The 26267-nt window shown below is 49.7% G+C and overlaps 1 protein-coding gene across 3 annotated transcripts in view; it reads left to right on the forward strand.

Moving 5' to 3' along the window:
* Positions 1-2975: 2975 nt before the first annotated feature.
* The window catches only part of LARGE1 (LARGE xylosyl- and glucuronyltransferase 1), a gene marked incomplete at its 5' end in the record, with an annotated part of 325411 nt that continues 302119 nt past the window's right edge, over positions 2976-26267 (forward strand). For 2 of the 3 annotated variants that reach the window (XM_084255759.1, XM_084255758.1), the window contains one exon: positions 2991-3096. In XM_084255759.1, the coding sequence (XP_084111885.1) occupies positions 2991-3096 (106 nt within the window). Of the gene's footprint in view, positions 3097-26267 lie in introns of all 3 variants that reach the window. The other variant, XM_084255760.1, reaches the window with a different exon arrangement.

Here is a 26267-nt window from a genome sequence, read left to right on the forward strand (position 1 = left end):
TATGCAGGATTTAATCCCTCGCTTTCTGAGGAATGCCCTGCAGACGTGCATAGGTGGGTCCTCGTTAAATTATTATTTTTTTTAATCTGCAAAGACTGACTTTACCTTCAGGCTGCAGATTTCCTTATGCAGAATGGAGCCTGTGAACATGGCTTTTCTCTCTTGCCTGCTAAAGCAAGGGTGGCTCTGCCAAAATTTTACATTATGTTTACAGTGATTTCTCTGATTCCTCATAAATGTGAATTTCATTGGTTAAGACAGATGGGAGGAGACACAGGGATTACATCTTTAGTAGGAGTGACTAAAGGGAACTGCATGTTAGATTTGAGAAAGGTGCATTTAGAGACCACACTTAGATCCCCTGGGTTAACGGTAGACTTGGGTCCCTATCACCAGCCAGGGGCAGGTTAGGGATTGGTTTGCCTAGTTAATGCATCGATATTTGAGCATGCTTAGGATGTAATTTCCAGCCCACCTCCTGTTTCTTCCTTCTTTTCTTCTTGTGTTGATTCCTGTATTGACGTCCTGAAGTAACTTTTGATAGAAATTGAGATTTTTTTCCTTCAAAATGTGCTTTTAGTGCACAAGGGTGTCATTTAAAAGTCAAATCTATGAAGGAATATTTTTTACCTGCTGGGTTTAATTTCAGATGCCAGTGTTATCATAAAATGCAAACCACTCTGGACTCTGTTTTAAAACTTGGTACAAATTGTGCCAGTTGAAATGAACTTCTGCAGATGGAGAGAAGAAAGGTGGAAAATAAGTCTTTTAGAGAGATTTCTTAGTGCTATTTAAATATTAATGCCATTTGAATTCAGTTCCATATATATTCCTGCTTTTTCCCAAAAGTCTATATTCATCTATAGCTTTCAAATTATATTTGCCCTTTTTTTTTTTTCCAGGATGAGAGTAAATAAATATGAGATATTGGACCCTGGGAAGAAAATAGTCATAAGATTCAATATTAAGAATTTAAGTTAGATGGAGATGTCCCTGGTGAAGGTAGTGGGAATCCATTAACTTATTAAAAGACAGCAGCCCTGGGGCCTCTGCCTCTCGCATGTGTGACTGTGACCTCTGGCCAGTCAATCAATCTCTCCAGGCCTTAGTTTTCTCATGTGTAAAATGGATGGAGGATCACCTCTGCCATGTGGTGGGTGAACCTCTGCTTATCCGACCCCTCAAGGACTCCCCTACTTAAGCCTCATTAGCAACCCTCCAACAAGGGCATGGCTTCCTTTTATAGATGAACACAATGAAGTTTCCAGAGGTGGGATTTGTCAGGGTCACAGCTGTGGCATCTGGATCTGAATCCAGATTGTGTGATGGCACAGACACTCCCCCCCACGGATTCCCCCCCACTCCCTCATTTTTAGTGACTAGCGGAGTTTGCAGGTAGAGTTTGCATCCCATGCTTCCAAAGCAAAACGTCCCTAGGGGGGCTTTTTTCAGGTCAACATTCTTTGTTTAAAGGGATTTTTCTTTTCTTCTTGTTGTTTTTTTTTTTTTGCTTTTACTTTCTTGTCCATACCCTCCAGCCCTGTGATCTTTCATCTGTTTCAAAAGAGGGCCATTTAGAAAATCATGTCAAATTGGCTGCAGAAAGCTGGGTTGATAGTTGAGATGAGCTCCATTAGGAGTTGATGGCTGGCGACTTGCTGAACACAGACCCCTGAAGCTTGAGGGCCACCATTGGTGAGATCCCATTATCTCTTCAGCAGAAAATCATCTGGCCCCTGCAGGTGTCTTAGGGAACGCAAGGTGAACTGGATGGAAACACCAGGGCCTGTGGGCAGAGAAGACATTTCTCCCAGACTGTTGACAGAGAGGACTCAACGTGGGACTATCCAGAGGGACACCCCAGCCAGCCACTTCATGGGCATTTAATCTTTGGGAAGCCAGTGCCTATTATGGCAGCTGGGGGTTCTGGTGTGTCGGGGGCGGGCTCACTAGTACTCCTCTCTCTACCGACATCCTGTGTGACATCTATATTAGGAGGCGGGTGGAGATGAAATTGCATGGTCTGTTGGTTATTTAGTTCGTTTATAAATCACATGGCTTCCTGGTTCAGTACCCAAGTGAAGGAACGACCATGGTCTCTCCTCCATCTGGATTGACCTGTCTCTGCCTCTTCTGATGAGGTCTGAAGACAGTCCCTCGGCTGGCCGGTGACAGGTTATCTCCGTATTCTCCATTCTCTGCACGGTTCAGTGGTTTCCATGCTTTTCTGGACATCTTCCCCATCAACAGTCCAGACTATTAAGACAGTGCCCATTGAGTGTTGTAGCTTTTCAACTGTGATAAGATGGGAACTCCTGCAGGTGACACTGTGACTGTCTGGTCTCTTTGCTTTGGGCCTACTGCCTATCACCCCAGCATCTCCTGCAGCTCTCTGCCTGGAACTCGGGGGCTGCTCTGCCATCTTGACCACACACGGTCACTTGGCATTCTCATTTGTCCTTCTATACGGGCCCATGCAAATCCCAGTGGTCACTTTCTCCCAGTTACTGTGGATGTTTTACCTTAGTCTCTTTTCTTAGACTGTGTCCCTTGGAGCAACCTTCTTCTAGCCTCTTTTTTTTTTTTTTTTTTGGTGAAAACACAGTACCTGGTTAGTGCTTCCTCCCTAAATGGTGCTAATGAAATGCTCCTTTAGTATGTGTCTTAGTTCAGACTGCACAGGTAACCTCTACCATAAAATACGCATATGTTCATGCATGTGCAAGGCGGCAAGAGAGCAAGCCCTTACAACTTGGATCATCCTTTATTTATTCTTTTAAAGAGCTGTCTCATTTTTGCTGGATTCAAGATGCCATCATTATCTCTTGGGATAAAGGGTCTATAAGATATTTCTCTTCTGCAGTGCGCATCCACTTTCAGTGCTAAGAACTTAGCCCTTCCTCTTTGCTCTTCCTTTCAGAGAGTATTATGAGGGAGGCCGAGGACTTGATGCATCGGCGCTGCTAGTAGGGATTGCCACGTCTGAGAGGATGCTGGGAATCTGCAGAGGGAGACGGAAGTTCCTGGCTGCCTCTTTGACCCTTCTCTGCATCCCAGCCATCACCTGGGTTTACCTGTTTGCTGGGAGCTTCGAAGGTAAGAATGGAAGTGTCCCGAAGTGGGAGGGGAGGGAGCGAGCCTCAGCCATCAGCCATCCCTGAGCCCCGGGAAGGGCCTCTAAGCCGGCTGATGAAAAGAGGATGTCAAAGAAACAGCTTGTCAAAGAAGCAGCTGCTGGGGTTCCGAGGTCTTTGGGAGTTGGGGAGGAGTCAGCAATGTGAGGCGAGAAAGATAAAACCAAAGCAGTACAGGGTGCATGTGGGTGCGTCTCATGACGGAGGCGCCACAAATGTCAAATGCCAGCTGTGCTGTCTCTCACAGTGACAGTGACAGGGAAAAGGTCAGGCCCTGGAGGGGCCGCTTAGCTCTTCACAGAGCCAGGTGTTTCTTGCATCCTTTCATTTACTCGTGTATTCACACCTTCCACGTATTTGTTGTAATTGTTGCTGGTGGTTGTGCATTGTCTGTACACCAGGTGCTGAGAAAATATGGTGATAACAGAGATGGACCTTCTAGAAGTCGGAGGAGGCAGGTGGGATTCCCGGTGCGAGTCTGCGGGGTGCTGGGGGAGCGGGTGCTGCAGCCCGCAGCCTGGACTGGCTGTGGAGGGCGATAAGTGTAGTGCAAGAATGCAACAAAGCAATTGCCTTCTCTAAATAACTCAAAACAAATGCTCCTCCCTGCTGCTTTCCAGCAATTGGTAGAAAAGACCAGACTTGCCATTCTTCCAACCAGCAATTTTAAATGCGCTGTGATGTTTTGCGAATCAAAGATGATTTTCTAAGCTTCAGGGAGGGAAGCAACGACAGTGTTGAAGAGCATACTTTCTTTTTATTTATCCCCACACTTGAGTTAAAAAAAAAAATCTCAAATGAAAATCTGTCTCAAGGAAGTCACTACTGTGTTTTTAAACATTTCCTTTATGCATAATTTTATTGACAGCTCAAGGCTACCTTTTAATTAGGAGTTCCACTTCACTTTCTGAGATTTGCCCTGAGTTAGCTTGACTGAATATAAACGAGGTGGAACTCTGTGCCTGGGTGGTAGGGCTGGGACGGTGCCACACCCCTGTAACTTTCCTGCCCTCCATTCCCTGAAATCCTGCAGCTTCATCTAAATGTTCCACAGTAAATTATGCCGCAGCTGCTGATGGGTGATTGTTGGCAAACGGATCGGGGGAGGAAGGTGGTTGGTGTTGATCCTAGAAGAGATGCAGGAAATATTCTTTCTGGGATGAGGAAAGAGCGCTTGTAAATGAAGGTCAAGAGCATCCAGTGCTAGTGCAGGTTTAATACATTGGTTTTTGGTAACATAACTAGAGTTGTAATCAGAGTCATGATAATAATAATAACAGCAACGCAGGTTAATAATGCAAACTGCTGGCACTTTTAGTATTTCTGCACACTGGGCATTATATTGGCTGTAATGTGCCACAGTAATCCTATAAAGAGGGTCTACATGTGGAGGGAGAGTCAGATGAGCCTCTGTCATCCGCCCCAGGTCCCACAGTCAGTCAAGGTGGGGTCTGGATTGCCCTTGAGAGCTGCAGTGTTTAACTACAATGCTGTGCTGCAGATTGGAACCTCAGTGAGATGGAGGAATTGGCAAGGGATTTTGACAAGGTGTCCCATGACTTTTTGGGGTGCCTGTGAAGGAAATTACAATATTTTGATATATTTTTCTCATTGATAGAAATCCAACCCAAAATGCTTTTGCTTAAGATAGGAATTTGGGAAGTAATGACACCCATGAGTTCTAAGGTAGATCAGGCTTCAGGACAAGTTTGATCTAGCTTCTTTAATGATATTTGTGTAGCTCAGTCTTGCGCCATCCCTTTGCTCTCTTTCTATCTTTGGCATGGTTTCTTTCAGGGTAGTTTTTGTGCTCAGAGGAAGTTTTTGCTTACCACTCATCTCCAATCTCTGTGGGAAGTGGAGTTCCCATGAAACCCTCAGTATTTCCTCTGACTGAATAGCCTCGGGTGCCGCTCCTGACCTGGATACCAATTATTGTGATTAGGGGAGGCTGGTGAGGGGAACCCTAAGCTCTGTGCCCACTTCTGGTCAGGGGATGAATCGGATATCACTGAAACACGTGGAGAGAGAGGTGGAGAGCAGTAGCCCCGGAGTCAATGGTACAATTTCCCAAAGAAGAGAGATTGGAAATGGATCTGTTGATCTGGGTTATGCAGAGTTCACAACTGGCTGTGCTTAGTGATGTGTCAAAGTCAACTTGAAGGCTGCTCTTATACCCCCTGTTCTAGCCCTGGCTGATGGAGAGCCTGTGATCCATGACTTTGAATGGCAGATAGATACGGGACTCTGAAGGGTTCAGAAGATACTCTGAGACAACTGAACAGGCCAAGGGTAGGGGCTGTAACTCTCAACATGATGTTTAATCATAAATCCTGCCCTTGGAACCCAATCACAAGCTTATCAACTGGGAGCCAGGAGATGTGGGAATGTTACAAGAGGTTAGAGTAGAAAAGGTGACAGATTTCTTTCACTGGATATCAGAAAGCCCACAGCTGGGTCACTGCATTTATTTCTGGATCTACACTTTAAAAACCATCGAGACAAGTCAGCACGCTTCAGGAGAATCTCGGTGAATGACAGTGCCAATTTAAACCTTGTTACATAAGATCTAGTGGAAAGAATTGGACTGTTTACCTTGGAGAATGGAGGCTCCGGGGTACATGATCAGCGTAAGCAAACAGCCGAAGGGCGGTCTCCTGAAAGAGAGATTAGGAGACCTTGGACGGTCCTGAATCTGTGGAAGGACATGGCTGGGGGCCAGGTGTCAAGCTCATCATAAAGAGCACCATTCTGTTGAGGGCTGGAGTGAGCTGACCCAGGAGGTGGTAAGATTTTCGCCATTCGGGGTGTGCTGGCAGAGGGGCGGAAGGTTGGGAGGGAGTGAAGCATCCAGGGTTCTTGAACAGGATGACCCGTCTTGACTCTGAGATCCTGAGACTGTAGAAGAGGCTGAGTATTTACCAGGAGATCAAAGCCAGGTCCCTGACGTTCCTGCCAGTGCTGCAGACCTCAGCGCACCTTCCGAAAGGGCCCTGGGCAGACGTTCTTTCTGTAGTGAAACACACAGTGCTGAAAGCCATATTTTGTCACCATTGAGCTTTCTGTTTTAAGGTAACATGGAGCCATAAATAAGGGGTAGGGCTGCTGTCTGAATTCATAGAAATGCTGCTTTTGTGGAGGTGGGTTTATTTGTTTTTCAAGACTTTATTTTTGAGGGCTCTACGGAGAACAGAGTCTAGATGGGGGTGCCCTCAGTATAAAGTTTTGGGGGTCGAGTACACGCAGCAGCATGACATAATGAGCACTCCGGGGGGTCAGCCATGGGGTTCTAATTTCAGCCACAGTCACACAAGGGTTTGGGAGCACAGTCTCCACTTTTGTCCCCTCCTACATGAAATGACCTTGTAAAAAATGAAGTCCACCCTCTAGGGCACTGTCGTTCTGCAGGCTTATGATTCTGAGCCTCTGAAGTGAATGAGTTGGAAACGAGCCTCTTCTCCAGTTAATGGGACATGTGACAGGAAGAGCAGTAGACGCACTGTGACTTTTTTCCCGAGTGTGGACCCGTGTGAGCATCATGGGGAAGCATGAATCTTCTCAGTGTGAGACAGAACACCTGTCCTGACAGCTAGGTTTGCCAGGTGTTAGTGTCCACCCCTGAGAGGGATGAGACCTTCCTTCCCGAGCTGTTTGTCAAGTTGCGTGACTCCTGGTTCCTTAACCGGGACACTAACCCAGGGGTGTTTGGCTCGTCCTCTAACCCCCACATTCCTGTGCCCTGTTTCTTACTTCATTCCTTCCCAAATGCACCTTTCTTCCTCCACCATCTCAGTTAAAATTCCACTTGGGGCTCCTTACTCACCATGTCATCTTACCCCATCACTTGGCTGCCACTTCCCACTGAGTCTGCTCTTGGCCTCTTGCAGAAGCATCTTTTGGCACCTCATTTTTGCCACCACTGCCCGCCCTGCTCAGTCCTAGATCCTGAGTGCCTGGACGAGGCAGCAGCCTGCTCCCCCACACCCCTTCTCCACCTCCAGAGAGCAGCCAGAGCTCTGCTAAGTCCCAGCACCCTCACAGTCTCCGTTCAGCCCACTGGGCTTGCACACCCAGGTGTCTAGTCGCCTCAGTCCTGCTCCGGGGACCATTGCTCTTGCACCCATCCCAACCCCTTCTTCGCCTTGCTGACTTGGATCCTGTGGCACATGGTTGCCCCCACCCTGAGCTGGGCGGGCCTCCTCTGCTACACGCCCCACTAGGTCCTTCTATGTGCCCCTCCTTGGTCCTTGGGACACCGTGTTCCCTTGTCTTTATAATCGCCGGTCTTCATGGCTAACGACAAGCATCAGGCGGCAGGAGTGATTCCTCCGCTGTTCCTTCTTCCATCTCTAGCACCTGCTCCAGTGCCAGGAGAGGACTCTGTCCCCGAGTGTTTGTTGAATGACTGAATAAACCGATCAGTGTGCCCTCACCTGGCCTGGAGTGCCAGCAGCTCTCATCACCACCTCCTGGATGAACTCTGAACCCTGAAGTTGTAGCTTTGGAGCCTTTCCCCATTAGCTTGTCTTTTCTGTCTTCTCTCGGATGAGCGTCTCCTTGAGCTCCCTGCAAATACCTCTACATTCCTGCTTCTTAAGGACCACCCGCCCAGTAACACAGTTCTCATTGACCCTCATGTGGGGTCCCTTGTGGACATTTCAGTGAGAGCCCTCCCTCACTGGGTGGACTTTGCTTTTTGATGTCTTTCTAGCCACTTGCCTGGGAGTTTCTTGAGACAAGGACCGTCTTACTCACCTGGACACTCCCGTGTCCAGCAGCCCTGTGCTGGCAGGAAAGGGCCCTGGGTGGTGCGGGAGGCAGATGCCCCTGCTTGATGGCTGCCCCTGGCACTGAGCTCCGTGGCTTGGAGACCTCCAGATGTGCCTCCTTCGGCTTGTGAGGTTAATTCTGGAACTTGAATCATTCTGCTCAAACACATCTCTGCTGGAATTGAAATCATGACTATTATTTTCTAGCGCCATCACCTGATTTCTCTGGTGCCTCGTGGGTTTTATTTGTTAGGGGCTGCTTTCTGTCCTGTCCATCAGGGACACCTGTTCAGCTGTTACTGAGTTATCAGCATGGGGGATGGGGTGCTTTTCAGCCATTCAGAAAACTGTCCACACAGCCTGCCCTCCTAACTCACAGCCAGCTCCACGTGGATACTTCTCTTGCCAGGGAGGCTGGCCGGTGAGGGCACAGGCGTTATTTAAAAGCAGATGTCTTTGGAGGAGGCCTCGCGGCAGCGGCATACACAGGCACAGGATATTACTTTCGGCAGTGATGTCAGCCTGCTTGTGCCTTGTGTGCCTGTGCACATTCTTATCAACACAAACCCTCCAGAAGTGAGCGCTCTGAGAGCCCTCACCAGAGATTTCAACAGAAAGTGGTCCTGACATTGGATCGTTGTGAAGAGTTGCAGTGACAACCAAGGAGTTGTAAGTGGAAGCATCTTCCTTATCACTATGGGGCATCGGGGGCGCGTAGGCAATGGGCGAGGGGGCGTGGGGGGCTTTAATCCGACCTGAGCTCGTGCAAACACAACTGAGTCCTCCGCTGACTATACACCGACCATTCCCCTCTGCCGGAGGGCATGCCAGTGTGGGGTTTGTGAGTCCTGATGGTGCCCTGCTGGTGAATTCCTTGCCGAAGTTTCCAGCACCCCCGAGGCTGGGCTGTGTGGCAGCTTTGATGGCAGGAAAGCCATTTTGCCTTCCTGCCAGTGGCCCGAATGTATCACTTAGGGAGGATATTAGGGGTTAGGAGAAAACAGGATGCAGAAGGCAAAATGAAATGGAAATTGTAATATAAAAGCCTTATTGATTTTCTTTTTAATAGATCAGAAGTGAAGCTCTGTCCTAGCTGATGCTTCAGAGCTGCTAGTGGTGAGCTTGAGCAGAAGCCCACAGAGCAGGAAAATGTGAGCGTGAGCCCCCGGGCGCCATGCCCAGGCCACGAGGCACAGGGGCTGCTCGTGTCTGCCATTCTTGTCTCAGGCCAGACATGTCTCTTTGAGGTCTGGGGCTAAGAGGGCAGTGGAAGTCTCATAATTTTATTTGGTTGTGAGATGGCTGCTAAGTTGACCTCTACTTTTCTTACATTCTGCTTTTGACCCTAAAATAATACGGGTGGTCCCGCAGGTGGAGACGTGACCCTGATGACTCAGTTGCTGTGTCTCCTGGAGATGCTCCTGGCCACAGCCCTGGACCTGCGGTCCCCTTTGCATGAGTTTCCCGTGACGGCTGTAACAAAGGAGCTCACATTTAGTGGCTTAAAAAGCATACAGATTTTTAATCAGTGTTTAGTATGGCCGATTTTATTTTCTCTTATTTTTTTTTAAAGATTTATTTATGCATACGAGAGCTGGGGTGCAGGCCAGAGGTGCAGGGGTTGAGAGGATTCACCAGAGACAGAGTGGGGAACAGAACAGGTGGGTCTACTAAAATCCACTACTGAGGGGAGCAGCGGGGAGACAGGAGAGGTCTGCTGTGCCATGTGGGTCAGCTCCCTGGCTGGAGATCGAACTCATGTTGCAGTGGCTGCCAATAGCTTCATAGTGCTGAGACTTAACCCCTCGCACCACCAGGGAGCCCCACCCGCCCCATTCCTCCCCTGTGGAAGCAAAGCAAGTGGGTGTGACCATCTACTTCCTTATGTGGACATGTCTGCTTTAGGAATTTGGGGTTCTGTAGTTTTATCCAACCTATAAATATCCAACAGGACTTAATAGCACATGAAAGAGCCATTGTATTCCAATGTGTTGGCTGTTTGAACAATTTGTGACCATCACACTTTGTCTGTGATAGGTGTTTGGTTAGAAACCAGTAAGAGGCAAGATATTCCCAGAATGTCAGCTCTTCGGGGGGTTCCATCCTTCAAGCCATTTCATTTATTTGTATTTCAGATATCACTTTAACAAAGGGAGGAGAGGATTTCACTCAGAGAGCCCTGTTGATGTTTGAATAGGTTTATAAATCTTTAGTACAACATAGCTGTTTGTATAGCTACTTTGGAAAGCTCTGGTGGTCTCCCCTAAACCTGAGCCTACCCCACAAGCCCCCGTCTATCTATCCTTAGTCATGCACCAAAGAGAAATGTGGGCACATTTGCACAAAAGACAGGTATATGGCTGTGCTTGGTGTAATCATGCCCACAAGGACTCTACTGAAATGTCTGTCCATAGTAAATTAAGCACATACACAAAGGCCTGTGTCGAGGGAAGTACTATACAGCAATGAACAGTGTATACTCCCAGTGCTGAGCACAGAAGACAGACACAAAAACATACTTTCTATAGGATTCCAATGATAGAAGGCGTCAAAATGGACACAAATGAATCTGTGAGTAGAATAGAGACCGGGATGGGGCGTGAGGCAGTCTTTGGGGTGCTGGTAGTAAGTGACTCTGCTTTAATCCGTGTGAAGATCATGCAGGTATGTTCACTTTGTGACACCTGATCAGGGCTTTTGTTTACGACGTGTTCACTTTTCTGGATGTATCTTATTTTTAGTTTAGAATGTGTGTAGAGCTTGATCGTCAAGTAAGTACCTGAATCTGAAATGATTCTGTGGACTTCACATTCTTTGCAGATGAGAGGGATTTTATTAACCTCTGGGATTTACGAATCGATGTCACTGTTTAACTTTGAAATTCAAGTGCTTTTGACAGATGAAATTTTCTTCCGGGGTAGATGTTTAACACGCCATTTCTTCCTTCCTGGGCTCCCTCACCATTTAGACACATGCTCACCCTCAGAGGGCCTGATCACAGCCCTGCCTTGGAGATCTGAGATCCCTTCGTGAAACCCTCATTTCGAAAGTGATTCTCTCCATTTGAAATAACATCCGTGCTCCTCCCGGCTCCAATACGATGAAAGCACGCTGTTCCTTGATGTGAACCCAGGGCCACGCAGGACAGTGCTCCCACCAGCGTGAGTCAGTGCACTGTGTGCCTGGGGTTGCAAGGAGACCCTCAGTGTTGGACTTACTGTAGCAGACCTGGAAACACAATGGAAACTCCATGCCTGATGGATGGAGCCATAGTGGAAACCACAGTTAGGCTGCCACTGGCTGCCGCTGGCCTGCTTGGCGTGGGTATGGCCATTTTCAAATTTGTCACAGTGATTAAGAACTGGGAAGTTGCATATAAAAATCATGATTTCTCGTTTTCCTTAAAAAAAAAAAATAGAAATGTGTGGCAAACTGGACTCTTTCCACCCTTGCAGCTGTGGATGGGGGCTGGGTGGTAGCCGTCCCTGCACATAGTGTGTGGACCCTTCACTCTGACATAGCCCTGTCCTTCCTCACTCACCCCCGGGTCCTCCGCACACTGGGTGGCTTTACATACAGCCCAGTGTAGGAGAAGGAGCTTCTGATGTGTGTCTGTTGTTGACCCCACCAGGATCACGTGGACCTTTGAGTGTGTGTGACCCTTTGACTCTCCACTATGTGCACTTCTCGTGTATTCTTTTTTTTTTTTTTAAAGATTATTTATTTATTTATTTATTTATACAAGCACTGGGTACAGCGAGAAGCGCGGGAGGGTGAGAGAATTCACCAGAGCCAGAGCAGGGAGCAGAGCAGGCAGAAGGACCAAAGCACACTGCTGAGGGGAGCAGCGGGCAGCAGGAGAGGTCTGCGCGCCATGTGGGACCCTCCTCTGGTGGCTGGGGAGCAGTCGGGGATCGAACCGGCGTGCGCAGCTTCGCAGCCCAGCACTCAACCGCTGCGCCACCGGGGAGGCCCTTCTCGTGTATTCTTCCCAACAACTTCACACTTGTCCCATTTTGCAGATGAGGAAACTGAGGCTCAGATGTTGAGGTCTTTGGCCAAGGTCACCAGCCAGTAAGTGAGGAAGCCTGCAAAGGCTCTGCACACTGCTGTCTCCCACACTTGCAGACAGAGAAACAGCTGAGAGATGACGTTCAGAATTCAGTGTGCTGAGCCTCCCCCGAGGACCAGACAAGGCTGAGCCCAGGGAGCAGGCCATCTTGGACGAGAGGGTGAACTCTCTTCTGTGACAAGCAGCACTAGTATAAGCCAGTATAAGCAGAACATTCCCTTAGTTGTACTGTGCAATTTTCATTTTCTTTCTGCCCAAGACTCATGCAATTAAGGTTAGGAATGGATGTTAGGAATCGTCCAGGCAGGCTTATAACCCAAGCAGATAAAACCTTTGAAAACTGCACCAGGACCGTATCTAGGCCAGGAGCTGGTGGTGGGGGCACATGTCCCGAGGTGACAGGTGATGGTAGACAAGTTCCTTAATGCCCGTGCAGGCCAGTGTCTTCTCCACGAAATGGGGACTGTAATCCGTAGCTTGTACACCTTGCTAGGAAGGCTGGGGACCTGCACAGGATAGCAGTCGTTTAATAAATCTGAGTTTTCTTCCCCTTCTCCTATTTTTATCGAATTTTGGGGGCTATCTTGGGAGGGGAGTAAAAGATCCCCCACTTGGCCTAAATAAGGCTCACTGAGGATCGCGAGGCTGGAGCGTGGTGGCCAAGTAAAGCCGCAGCCCCCACCAGTGGTGTCATTGGAATCCCCCCGAGAGGCGACATCACCCCTTGATTCTTGGTTATCGACATCTTCATGTGACCTTTAGTAAAGACAAGGTCAATGAATGTCACATTTGTTGTTTAAGGTCTTCTGTATTTGCAGGGAGGTGAAGCCTTCCCTTTCGGTGTTGGGAAGCGGGGTGAAGGGAGTGGCAGGGAGGGGAGACTCTGAGACATGCTGGCGTTAGGGTCACAGGCCCACCCGCAGCTGCTTGTGCATCCAGGGGTCGTGTTTGGAGAAAGTAAAATCATTTCGCATAGTGACCTGTTGTGAGAACTGTAACGTGCAGTGAAGAGGGAGGGACCATCCTCTGATGCCAGGCTGGCTCTCTGCTCAGGTTTGTGTGATGTGGCCACAGCTAGCTCTGCACCCCTGATATCCAAGCCACACTTAAAAAAAAAAAAAGATTTATTTTATTTATGCATACAAGACTGGGGTGTAGGCCAGAGGTGGGGGGTGGTGAGAGGACTCACCAGAGACAGAGTGGGGAGCAGAACAGGTGGATCTACTAAAACACACTGCTGAGGAGAGCAGCGGGCGAGACAGGAGAGGTCTGCTGCGCCATGTGGGTAGCTCCCTGGCTGGGGATCGAACTCGTGCTGCAGTGGCTGGGGATAGCTTCATAGTGCTGCATCTTAACCCCTTGAGCTACCAGGGTGGCCATTTCCAAACCACTCTTAAGTGCCATCTGCCCTCAGCCAAGTAACTTAACCTCTCTGAGTCCAGACTGGCTGCTTCCAAATCTAATTGGACAGGGTTTGTGTCCACATGAAAAGGAATCCATTGTGTCTAGCATAGTAGGTTTACAGTCATTTTGTGTCCAGCTGCATTTTATAGGCTGACTGTACTCTTGGAAATTAATAAACACAAATCAAGGCATCCCCAGAGTCTAATGTTTAAAATTGCACCATTAGGAAGAACCCTGTCCTTGCAAGCGAGAGTCCTTCTCTTTCCAGGATGGGACCTTTAGAAGCCGGACGTTTGTCAGGTGTGCTTCAGCAGAGGGCACGCCATGCCCCAGCTCTTCCCGTGAGCCCTCTTGCTGGCACTTGGCTGGTGCTGGGTTGAAGCTGCTGGGGCATCTCAGACAGCAGCCCCTCGCTGCACCTGTAGGTAGCGGTGACAATCAGGGGACATGGCGCAGTGGCCCACGAGCTTTCTCCATACATGTAATGATCCTCCCACCGCCCCCTTGGGGAGGAAGGGTGTTCCATTTCAGAGCTGAGGCAGCTGAGATTCCGAGCCATTAGATGGAACATCCAAAATCATTCATTCATTCAACAAACGCAGTCAGGCACTGTTCTGGGGTGAGGACTTTGAATCACATGATGGTGTCTCTTTCTCTGTCTCATGGAGCTCACTTCCTAAGGGAGGGAGATGATGAACAGACAATTTCAGACTATAGTGGCGATGCATGCTGTGAAGAAGAAAAAGCAGAAAGAGAGAGAGACACACACAGAGAGACAGAGAGAGGGGTCAAGCGGCAGGGGCGAGGCTTGGTGAGGAATGCAGAGGAAATTGCTCCTTTAGCAGTGCTTTGGGCAAGTCTGCAAGAGCCTTTCAGCAGAGCCAGGTGGAGACGGAGCGCAAGGACAGGGGATTCAGGGACGGGGCACTAACAGGAATGGACAGTGCTTGGTGTTTTGCAGATCAACAAGGAGAAATCGGGCAGCTAAAGAGAAAAGCTGGAAGAGGGCTCAGTGGGTGCTGCCAGGAAAGGTGGGCAAACCTCTCACACAGCCCTGGGGGAGTCTTAGAACCCCAGGCTCTGACTGCACTGTCATCCCTCCGCTGCCCTCCTTGGGGGTCTCATTCCAGTTTGGATTTGCTTTTGGTTGCTGATCCCAGTGGAACCTGAGAGAGAGCCGCTGGCCCTTGGGTTTGAACTGCGGGGCTCATTTGAACACAGATTTCCTTTCATACCAGGGGTTAAGACGCAACCTATGAAGCTCTCCGCAGTGAGTGGGTTCAGTTGTGTTGACCTTTTCTTCTTTCAAACCCTGCATTTTCCTGCTGCCCCCCAGGCTGACCTGCCCTGGCCGCTGCTGATGCCCAGGTCCAGCTTCGGGGACAGGAGCGGGTCAGCCCGTTCCACCCTGCAGGGACGCCTGGGCCTGGCCCTGCTCCAGCCGCACCTGTGATTTATCCCGGCCGCTGTGTCTGGTCTCTCTAGAGAGACTGGGGACTGTTGGCTTCCAGAACTCTCCAGACCGGCAGAAAGGAGGGTGGGTGCTCCTCGACAGCCAGGGAAGCGGGGCGCAGGGGGAGCCCTCCGAGGCGGCAGTGAGGCAGGCAGGGCTGGGAGTGAGTGGCTCCTCTGCGGCTTAATTTCATGTTGTGGATAAATACTCCGGGGTGAGTGGCATGAAGGGGCGGATAAGTAAGCATCTCTGAGAGTATTTACAGAATTTTTCTATTTCGCTCTCCAGTTTCTCTGACGAACAGAGAAGAGTCGGCTTTTCCCTTGGTGCTCCCTTCTGCCCCAGACAATCTCTGCGTGGCTTTCCAGGTGCTTCAGTGGCAGGTAGTAATCAGAAAGAGACCCTTGACGTGCATATTTTCTCTGCTTGGCCACTTGTTGTGTCCCCAGGGGATACCCCCAGCTCCTCCTCTTCTTCCATCTTTACTCTGAGATAATGCCAGTGACTCTGGTCTTGCTGTGTGGCTGACGGAAGCCGGGGCTTATTGTTCACAGCCCCTCTCTCATCACCCCTGTTCCTGTGAGGGGCAGGGCATTAAGAAAGCCACTGAGTGTCACCAGGGAGCGCAGCCTGTGTGGCCCAGGCCATGTTCTTAGCCTCCCAGGCTCAGGCCTCTGGCTTCCCTGCCTGCCCCTGCCCCCTCCCCCCTTGCATTATAATCAAGAACACGCCCCAGTCCTTCCTCTGTGCCGAGCTGTGTCCCGGTCTGGTCTCTCAGGACAGCGATGAGTGACAGGTTCTCCTGGGTGTGGGCATGTTGTAGAGTAAGAGTCCGAATGCCTGCAGGTGCCGCGGGGACCTGGGCCAGGAAGCACAGGGGTTCCCATGGCCTAGCGCTCACCTGGCTTCCTGGGCCAGCTGACCTTGGAGCTGAGTGTTGTGAGCCCAGGAAAGGTGCCCAAGGCCCCATGGGAGAGCATTTGTCTCCTGGAAAGGCAGAAGCATGAAGCAGCCCGGGCAAGGGGAGCTGGCGGTGTCCGGCCACGCGAGTGCTGCCTCTGCCTGTGGGCCAAGAACATCCTCCCCTGCACGTGGCTTTGCAGGCAGAAAGATCTGGGTCTAAGGCCTCCCTGGTGGTGCAAGGGGTTAAGACCCAACCTATGAAGCCATCTGCAGCCTCTGCAGCACGAGTTCGTATCCCCGGCCAGGGAGCAACCCACATGGTGCAGCAGACTCTCCTGCTTGCCCGCTGCTCCCCTCAGCAGTGGATTTCAGTCAGTTTGTTTGTTCTGCTCCCCACTCTGTCTCTGGTGAGTCCTCTCACACACCCCCCACACCTCTGGCCTGTACCCCAGCTCTTGTATGCATAAAGAAAAAAATAAATTATTTATTTATTTAAATTGCATAAATATGCATAATAAATAATTTTTTTAAAAAAAGAAAGCTGTGGGTCTGATGCCATCTGTGCCCCGTGGCATTCGTGTGACTGCGGGCGCAGCTCTCATATTGATAGCTCTTACCTTCGTGTTGTCCTGTACCGTGAAACGCCTCTGCCTCCCGTGCAGACTTGCTCCAAGTGGGCTGATTTATGCCGGCAACTGACATGGTTGGAGTCTCAGTAAATTGCAGCTCCTTGTTTTGTTGCCTTTATTTTGGATGCGGTCACTCACCAAACAAGCAGATCCGTAATTGCGAATAACATATAGTACCAAAAACATCAGTGTGGCCCAGTGTCCCAGCCCCCGTGCCGCGTCCCAGACTTCGGGTCTTCAGAGATGCCCCATTGATACCCCAGACACATTTTGGGGGTGGCTTGTCCTCTTGTCTGCATCCCAAACTTGCCCCTTTAGCATCTGTACTTCTTCACGTACTTGCTGAAGTGGCCCCAGCTTGTTCTGTGAAACCTGGAGGTCAGTCCAGTTCTGCCCAGTGCGCCCTCCCCTCCCCCAGGAGCGCCTGTGCCAGGTTCACATTCCCCAAACCCTGAAGTCCAGATGTCAGGTCTCCTGGGATGGGAGGTGTGGGGAATCCCCAGCCTGAGAAGAAATTCGCCCAGAGTTTGAGTGAGGATTAGTGGGGAGGGGGGAGGGAATTCTACCCCCTGGGGCTGCCTTTTTTCTCTTTCTTTCTTTTTTTTTTAATAGCCCCTTTGAGAATGATCAGGACACTTTCCACCACCACCCCTGCTGCTCCCTGTTACACGGTAGAATGAATGTTTACTAAGTGCCCAGCTTACGTGTGCTTGTGCCTGAGTCTGAGAAAGCCACAAGTAAGATGAAGCCATGGTCCTTGCGCTCAAGAAAAATTGCTCTCTTGTTGGCTTTCGGTGACTATGACCTTCATCCATGGGGTCATCCTATGAGATAATGGATCCCCAGAGGGATCCAGGAAGGGAAGTGGTGGAGACAAGACTAAATGGTCAAAGGAGGTTTCGAGAAGATAGAAAGCGAGAATTGACATTGAAGAGTGACAGCCTCTTCTGGGGGAGATGACTCCCCCTGGCGATCCAGAATCAGTCCTGTGGAGGAAGATGTGCTTTGGTAGTTGGAGGAGGGGCACAGAACAGCCTTGCGGGGATGCCAGGGGCAGCCTCATGGGCTGCACCTCTTGGGCTGAGTCCTGAGCATGATGAGAAATCAGCCCTGGGGAGCAGGGTTGGGGGGCCCTGCCTGAGCTGACATGGTTGGGATCAGGAGCTTGCAGGGGCACAGCCGTTGTTGGCCGGGATTGCCCTCAGATACCAGATGCCTTCTCTGAGATGTGCACATTCAACCAGCTCGGTAGAAGGATCTTCGGAGGAAAGAAAGTCTGGAACGTTCTTAGTGTCCTATGCCGCCCGGCTGGCTGGCTTCTGCATTCACGTTTGAGTCTTGCAGAAATGTTGTCATCATACATTCAGGGCGTCCCTTCCTGCTTCTGCACAGTATTTGCAGGGCCCTCTCCCCGCATCCCCCACCTCCCTCCAGGCTCGCCTCTTTGGCCCTCAGTGATTCTGTATTAATAGCGGCGATTAAGCTGCTTCATCTCATCAGGGAGGAGATATTAATCTTCATCAGGCCCAGGGAGGAGCTTCCATTTTTCCTTGCTCTTCCCTCCCCCGCCCCCCAACCCCCTTCCCTCTCCGTGGAGCTCAGGGGCTGCTCCAGTGCTTGCTCCATCGTCTCTTTCTGCAGATGCCTATCAGGGGGTCACTTCTCTGCCTTCCCTCTTAGCCTCCCTGCCTCCCAGCACCGCACACTGTAATTGAAGAGCACTGTCAGGAGACAGACCGAAGGGAAAGAATGCTCCCTCACATGGAAACTCCCAGCCTCATTGTCCTCGCCGCTGCTGGGTAAATTAGAACAGGGCAGTGTCCCAGCTGGAAGCTGCGGGCTTTTTGGTTTATGAAATCCTATTCAGGCCTTTGCAGAAGTACACCAGCACCTGGGTGCCTTTTCATGCTATGTTTCTGTGATTAGCCGAGGGTGCCAGGGGCAGGGGCAGGAGGCAGAGAGGGCTGAGGATCAATCGGAGGATTAGGATAGAAAGGAGATATTTCCCAAAGCTCGGCGTCCCGGGCTCACCAGCCACATCACAGCCTGTCGGGTCTGTGGTTCTAGAGCCTGCCAGCCGCTGCCCGCGCAGGGAAGGGCACACGTTGTCTCATTTCATCTCTGCAAGCAGCCTGGACAGCTGCATGTTGCTGATCTGTATTTAAAATGGGGAAACCGAGGCCAGGGAGGCCAATGCCTTTGGCAAGGTGTCAGGGAGGGAAGCCAGGTCTACACTACGTGTCTCGACTTCTGTGCTGCCCCGTACCTAGCAGAACCGTGCAATTTATTGTCCAAATGGAACACTTTGAAGATTGAAAGAGGATGATATAAATAATCTTGCTGGGCCAGGCAGAAATGAGGACTGGTCCAGGGTATCAGAGATGCAGTTACTACAGCTGGGGTGGGGGGTGCCCCCAAGCTCCCTTCTCCCCCAGCTCTCCTCTGCCTTCTTGCACCCCTGCAGCGGGAGGCCCTGGTGAGTTTCATGAGGGAGGATGTCCAGCCCACTCTCCCTTGGACTCAGCACGCAGCCATCCTCCCTAGAACCTCTCCCTGGATCCGCTAAACTCCTCTGGTGAGTGGCTTTGTTATGGGACAGGGAGAGGGGCAGCCCAAGCCCCGCAAACCTGCCTATTCTAAATGGGTTCTGCCATCCGCCGCATCAACACAAAACATAGGAGACTTTAATGGGAAGGAACTTTAATAAAACTAGGAAACAATACAGGTAAGGCAAAGAGTCTAGTTTCTAAGTGAAGCACCCAAAGTTACCCGTCCCCTCGTGGGTAAAAGTCCATCCAAATGGGAATGGCCCAAAGCAAGGCCCCAAAGCCTGCCACAAGTCTAAAGCATCTTCCAGTGGGGACCCACAGCAAAGGGCCAGAAACAACCAGACAAGCCCGGAAGGAAAAGAGCAAAATCAACATCAAGATAAAAGCTGCCATGGTCACCTCCCCACGGGTCTCACCCACATCTGTGTTACCCTGTCCACGACCAAAAGACAAGCGCAGTTTCTTCATGTGTCTCTAGTCTCCATGCGCCTCCTCCAGGTCTCTGGCTCCATCCTGCTTCCTTCCTCAGTCTCTTCTGCAGCTTCTTCTCTCCCTGCTCAGCTCCACCCTCCCTTGGGTGGGGCAGGGAACCTCCCTCTTTCCTGGGGACCACCCTGTTACAGCTTGACCTGTCCTCAGCCTCTGAGCTCACCTGGGCTGGACAAATGGTTCTTCTTCCCAGACCGGCTTCTATTTGCATTCCACCAGCAATCTTCTTCCTCAGAGGGATTCCGGGGACATTAGATTAGCAGAAAATGACATTAGCGCTAAGAACCAAAACTCGATTACCTGAAATACGACTATTTATTGTAAGGAATAAGAGAACCTCATCTGTGCTCCCCACCCCAGATCATATCCTCACGCAGGGCTGTGTTAACGCGCCTTCCTCCAGCCTGGCGACCTTTCCTGTGATCGCCTGTCAGCTCAAGCCTCCTTTGGTTGGGGCTTTTCCTCATGGGGTTCGCTGGCGCCCCATCTGGTCTGTACCCTCTCCCAGTCCATTACATAGTCTCCCTCTCTGCCAATCACATTGATCTGTGGTATAACATGATCTGTGGATTATTCCCCAGCCCCCCTCGTTCTACCGATATTGTCTTGGTGCCCAGAGTTCCTGCTGGTTCAAGCTAAAATGTAGTCAGGCAGGTGGCCTCTCACCAGGAAAAAAGTCTTGGTGTGAGGAACATACTAGAAAAACCAGTATCTGCTGAACACAGCAGGCAGACATTATGGCCAGATCAGCAGGACCAGCTAGACCACCTTGACTGAAAGTGAAGTGTAAACAGGAACTAGAGATGGGATGTTTTGATCAGCAGCAATGATGGAGCCCCCCAAGCAACAGCCCCTACTCACTCCCCAGCTTTTTCCAGACATTTATGTATCCCCAATACACATCCCCAAGTGCAGACTATTATGCACCCCTAATCCACATCCCCAGTCCACACCTGCACCAGGCATATTCCTTCATGGATTGGCCCACCTTCCCTGAGCCTGATCCCCAATAAATGTGGGGATTTAAGATATAGAGGCTGCATCTCAGGAAACTTAAGCCCCTCTAGGTCTCTCTTTCTTTACTTGGACTTTGAGTTGTGTTTCTTCTGTCCTGCGCGGCTCCCAATGTAGCCATCCCGTGAGGCGACAATGATCTATTTCAGGTCTTTATTTTTTGTCCCAGTCTTTGGCTTATTTTTCCCTGAAAAACATTCCGCTGTCCACCTTCTCCCCGCAGCTGAGGCTACCCTGACATGGCTAGTATGTGCTGCTGCAAAACGGGCCACTGATACCCCTTCTTGTAAAGGATAATTTACAAGGGATAATTCATAAGGGATAATTCATGTGCGTAGAATACAAGGAGCAGAACCAGACACCCACTAATTAATTTTAGCAACTACACATGTTATTATTAAGCCCTGGGAAGGTGATGCGGTGCAAAACCCATAGGGTGGCCATGGGCAAGTTATTCCTCCTTTCTAGAGCCTTTAAAATCAAGAGGTTCAGGGTTGAGAGACAATTTAATGTGGATTGCTGTCCTCTCAAAAGATGAAAGTGAAAATCAACTCAAGATAGATCATAGACCTAAAGTAAACATAAGAGCTAATACCGTCAGATTCTGGGAAGGAAACAGGCATAAATCTTTGTGACTTTCAATAATGTGGTGGTTTCTTAGATATGACACTAAAAGCACCAGCCAAAAAGGAAAATAAATAGATAAAGTGGACTTCATTAGAATTACTTTCTTTTGTGTGTCAACGGATACCATTAAGAAAGTTAAAAAAAAAAAAAAAACAAAACTAAAAACGAGAAATGTTTGCAATCACATCTGGGATGAAGGACTTCTATCCAGAATAGAAAAAGAACTCTTGGAGCTCAACCATCAAAAAGACAAGCCACTCAATTAAAAAATGGACAAAGGACTTGAAAGGACATTGCTCCAAAGAAGATACACACATCGCCAAGGAGCCCATGAGAAGAAGCTCACTTCATTAGTCACTGGGGAATGCAAATCAAAACCGCAATGGGACGCCACTTCACACCCACTAGGGTGGCTATTATCAGAAAGATAGAAAATAACAAGTGTTGGAGAGGATGCAGAAAGATTGGCACCCTTGTGCTTTGCTGGGGGAATGGAAAATGTGGCAGCCACTTTGGAAAATAGTTTGGGAGTTCTGCAAAAAGTTAAGCATAGAGTTGTTATCTAACTCAGCAGTGGCCTCCGAGGTCTGTGCCTAAGAGAACTGAGAGCAGGTAACCAGACAAGTCCCTGTCCCTGAGTGTTGACAGCAGCATCACTGAGGTCATCTACAGTGGGAACCACCCAACAGTGTCTGCAGGGTGAGCGGCCAGAAGGCGTGTGGCACGGGTGTCCGTGGAAGGGACATACTCACACGTGAACGGCATGAATGGACCTTGAAACTCTAGGTGAATGAAGACACACAAGGCCATGTGCTGTGTCGCTCCCCTTGCGTGTGAAATGCCCAGAGGCCTATCCACGGGCATAGTCAGGAGACTGGAGATTCCAAGGGACGGGAAGGAAAATGAGCAACTGGGGGATGGATATAGGGGTACTGGTTGGGTTCTAAAATTGTCCTGGAATTGAAGAGTGACAATGGTGGGCAACTCTGTGAATAGACTAAACCCACCGAGTTGTATTCTTTCAAAGGGTGAATTTTATGGTCTATGACTTATGCCTTAATAGAAACATTGTTTTTTTTTTTGTTTTGTTTTGTTTTTTTCTTTAAAGTAAGCTTTTGTTTTTAAAGATTTTTTTTTAATTTATGCATGCAAGAGCTGGGGTGTAGGCCAGAGGTGGGGGGGGCAGTGAGAGGATTCACCAGAGACAGAGTGGGGAGCAGAACAGGCAGACTGATGAAATACACTGCTGAGGGGAGCAGCGGGCGAGACAGGAGAGGTATGCTGCACCATGTGGGTCACCTCCGTGGCCGGGGATCAAACTCAATCTCCAGGACACTAGGGATGCCCCCAGTTTTTCTTAAAACAAACAAACAAAAAAGATAGAAATGGTCTGCTGTAGGACCAGGAAACTTGGATGCTCTCATCTGTTCTTTCTCGACCCCATCCCCAGGGTGTTCCCTGAGTTGCCCTTGTAGAACCAGGGGACGCAGCTGGGGGGTCCTACGTGGTCCTCCTGGTGTAGAAGACGTCTGCTCTGAAGCAAGAAACTGAGCTGATGAAGCTTGGGTGGTGTCTCCTTTTCCCTGTGACCCCAAGTTTGAGGTAGTGTGAGCACCCGCCTCCCAGTCTGAGCAGAAGTAGAAGTTCAGGGTGTAGCTTGCAGACCAGCTCTGTGCTGGAGTTGAGACCAGGGTTGTTAGGAAAGAGAAGCCTGGAAAATGCACCTCCCTCCTGGAAATGCGAAGGTGGGTGGGCGTCTGTGCCAGTTCTAGGGCCCCCTCCTCAGCATTTGCCTAAACACAGTGAAAACAGGTCCTCTGACAAAAACCTGTGCAGGATTGTTCACGGCAGCCTCAATTAGAACCATCAAAATAGAAAGTAGCTTGCAGATGGCTGAGACCCTTTCAAAGACTTTCCAAGACACACTGCTTCTGTTTCAGTTCCTTGCTTAAACCCTTTGGTTGTTTCTCTTCATTAATCGGATGAAACCAGGGTCAAGGCCATCCAGTGGCCTGGTCGCACCTCCCACCTCCTGAGCTCCCACTTCACCCGCCAGCTGTTCCCCACCAACTTGGCTCCCACACCCCCGCCCCCCATCATGCCAGCGCCCTTTCTTGCTGTCCTCCAGGCAAGCTCAGATTTGGTTTCAGCACCCAACAGTTTGCAATGTGAGGGCTTGCACCCCACCCCCTAAGAGGGGAAAAGTCTTACCACTGGTTCCTGTGTGAATGTGAACTTGCTCAGGTGATCCAGCCAAGTTGAGGGAAATAAGTGGGCTCTAATCCAGTGCGGCTGGTCCTTAGAGAAAAAGGAAACTTGGAGACAGAGACATGTACAGAGGGAAAGAGAAGCGAAGATTGGGAAGGCAGCACTGAACGGCTGCCGGAAGCCAGGGGAGAGGCAGGGACAGAGCCTTCTGCAGGGCTCCCAGGAGGGACCTGACCTTGGACTTTTGGCAGCCAGCAGAGTGGGAGAACACACAGTGCTGTTGTTTATGCCCCCAGCTGACGGTACTTTGCTGTGGCAGCATAATACATAGCATCTCCATGAATGCTGTGGCCTTTCTAATTTCCTTTATTAAACTACTCACTCCTGTGTTCCTTGGCACTTTGGCATTTAATTATTATACTTAACATATTATATTGTACTGTCTATCTCTCTAAATAGACCATGATGGTGGGCTTTATTTATCTGTTTGTATTCCTAAGGCCTAGTGATTTCATGGCATATAGGGAGAGTGGGTGGATGGAAGGATGGATGAGTAGATGAGTGGATGGATGGATGGATGGGTGGGTGGGTGGATGGGTGGATGTATGGGTGGTGGACGGGTGGATAGATGGGTGGATGGATGGATGGGTGGGTGGGTGGGGTGGATGGATGGGTGGGTGGGTGGATGGGTGGTGGATGGATGGATGGGTGGGTGGGTGGGTGGATGGGTGGGTGGGTGGGTGGGGTGGATGGATGGGTAGGTGGGTGGATGGATGGGTGGTGGATGGGTGGATGGATGGGTGGATGGGTAGGTGGGTGGATGGATGGGTGGGTGGGTGGATAAGTAGAAGGAAGGGTGGATTAGTGGGTGGATAGACCCAGATTGACAGATGGGTAGATGGATGGATAGATGGATGGATGGAAGCATAAGCAGAAAGATGAGTAGATGGACGTATATTTAGATGCGTGGATAGGTGGGTCAAATACATCAGTCATTCTCTCTTGATTTCCTGATTCCAAAAGAGGAAACCCAACTTCTTTGTATCAAAGCTCAAAGTTTAAAATGCAAATTAACATTTCAAAGATCTGTGTGTCATCTCTATTTGAGTTTCTCTTTGGCAAGCAGTCTTTAGGCTTGCATTTCCCAGTGTAAATAACTGTGGATGTGTTAAAAAGTTCACCAGTGTTTAAGTTCATTAAATTAATGTTGTCGTTTTGCGCTGTTGAATGTGTTGCAGGTTGTAAACTGTTCGTCGTGTTTCTGTAATTCTGTGCTTGTGTCATCTTCAGGAATGTGGGGTGTATTAAAAATAGAAAAGTTGCTTTATAACAAGGAGTCCTAGACCAGGAATTAAATGATTCGGGTTTGCCTCTTAGTGTTATGTGGATTATATTTATTCACCCATTGAGTCATGCAATAAAATTTGAGTGCTGGCTTCTGGTCCTCCGTTGAATGAACTCTGTTGAATATGAGGGGTACAGAGGTAAAAGTAGTTCCTGCCCTGAAAAGATTATAGTCTGGGGATGTGCAAGAAATGAGTAAAGCTAAATTGGGGTACATGATGATAACAGCATAGGATGCTGTTAGGGCAGAGGGTAGAGTGCCCAGGTCTCCAAAGATGATTGTCAGAAAAGACATACCACAGGAGGTGGCTAGCCTGGCCATAGGTCAGCGCATGGATGGTGTTCTAAATGCAGATAAGCGTGTGCAAATGTCCTGAGGCCTGTGCAAGATCTCACCAGCAGAATCCTGGGAACTGGGCAAAGGGGAAAGACAGTTAGCAACCACATGGCAGGGAGTAAGTGGCCTCTGAGTGTGAGCCCTTTGGAGGTGACTGCAGTTATTTCGAGACAGGTTCAAGGATACTTCTTAAAACTCCAGTCACATTCATTCATTTTTTTTCTCATTTGCAAGTTATTAGCTAAGTTTTTCATCACTTACCGACCCCCCTGCTACTCACCCAGTCCCTGAACCTGCACCCTTGTGTACACACCTGTGGGCCTACTTGGTTCTGGATTGGGCACGAGACACATGGCAATGAATCGACAAGCCCCATGGAGCTTTGTCTGCCCAGGAGACCACTGGCCTGCTCTGCTGCCCTCCCCAGCCCTGTTCACTCTGCTCTGGGGACACTGGCTGTTTCCTCCTTGCTCCTCCTCAAGGGTACCCCTGCCCCAGGGCTTCTATGTGGGATCATAGATGCCTCCTATTGCCCTTCCCTAACTGCTCACCCCCCCACCCCAACCTAGGACCTTGGACCTGACCTGCGCACAAAAAGCCCACAGGCCTTCCCCAGCATCCTGCCGGAGGAGGAGCAGGAGGCCAGGTCCTGCATGCCCGGAGGGCCCTGCTCTTCCTTCTCCTGGGACTATCCGGCCTTTTGACTAAATCCTGCTCATCTGTCATTCTCCTCACATCACACAATTGGAGAGACATTTTTTTCCTGCTGGGAATACCCCTACCTGTTTCCTTTCCTGAAATGCATTTCTCCCAGATAGCCACGTTTTGCTCAAAAACCACCTTCTCAATAAGCTCCCTTTGACCACCCTAAAAATTCAGTCACTCCCCACTGATCTCAGCCCCTGCTCTTTGTCTCCTTGGCTTTTGCCTTGTTGTTTTTGCATAATGCAGTTTTTTAATTGGGTTTAATCTCCCTCTAGTACACACACACACACACACACTCATGCATGAGTGCATACCTGCACATGCATGCATGCATAAGTGTACACACACAAGTGCACACGTGCACATAAGCTTCCAGGGCAGTGACTTTTCTTCTTGTGGATATTGTCGTCACCCCACACCAGTGGTTGTGCCCAGCACTTTATCAGTCCTCTGTGGATGCTTGTTGAAAGGATTAGAGGGCTCGGCATTAAAGGCTACGTTTGTGTCGACCTCATGCACACAATCTCATTTGCTTCTCATAACAGCCCTCCACAGGGAGTTGAGAAAATAGTATTTGCACCTGTAGGAACCAGGCGTAGCCGAGCTGGGGACGTGTCCTTCCCTGGGCTG

Source organism: Talpa europaea, assembly GCF_964194135.1.
Source record: "Talpa europaea genome assembly, chromosome: 15".
In the NCBI taxonomy this organism is placed as follows: Eukaryota; Metazoa; Chordata; class Mammalia; order Eulipotyphla; family Talpidae; genus Talpa; species Talpa europaea.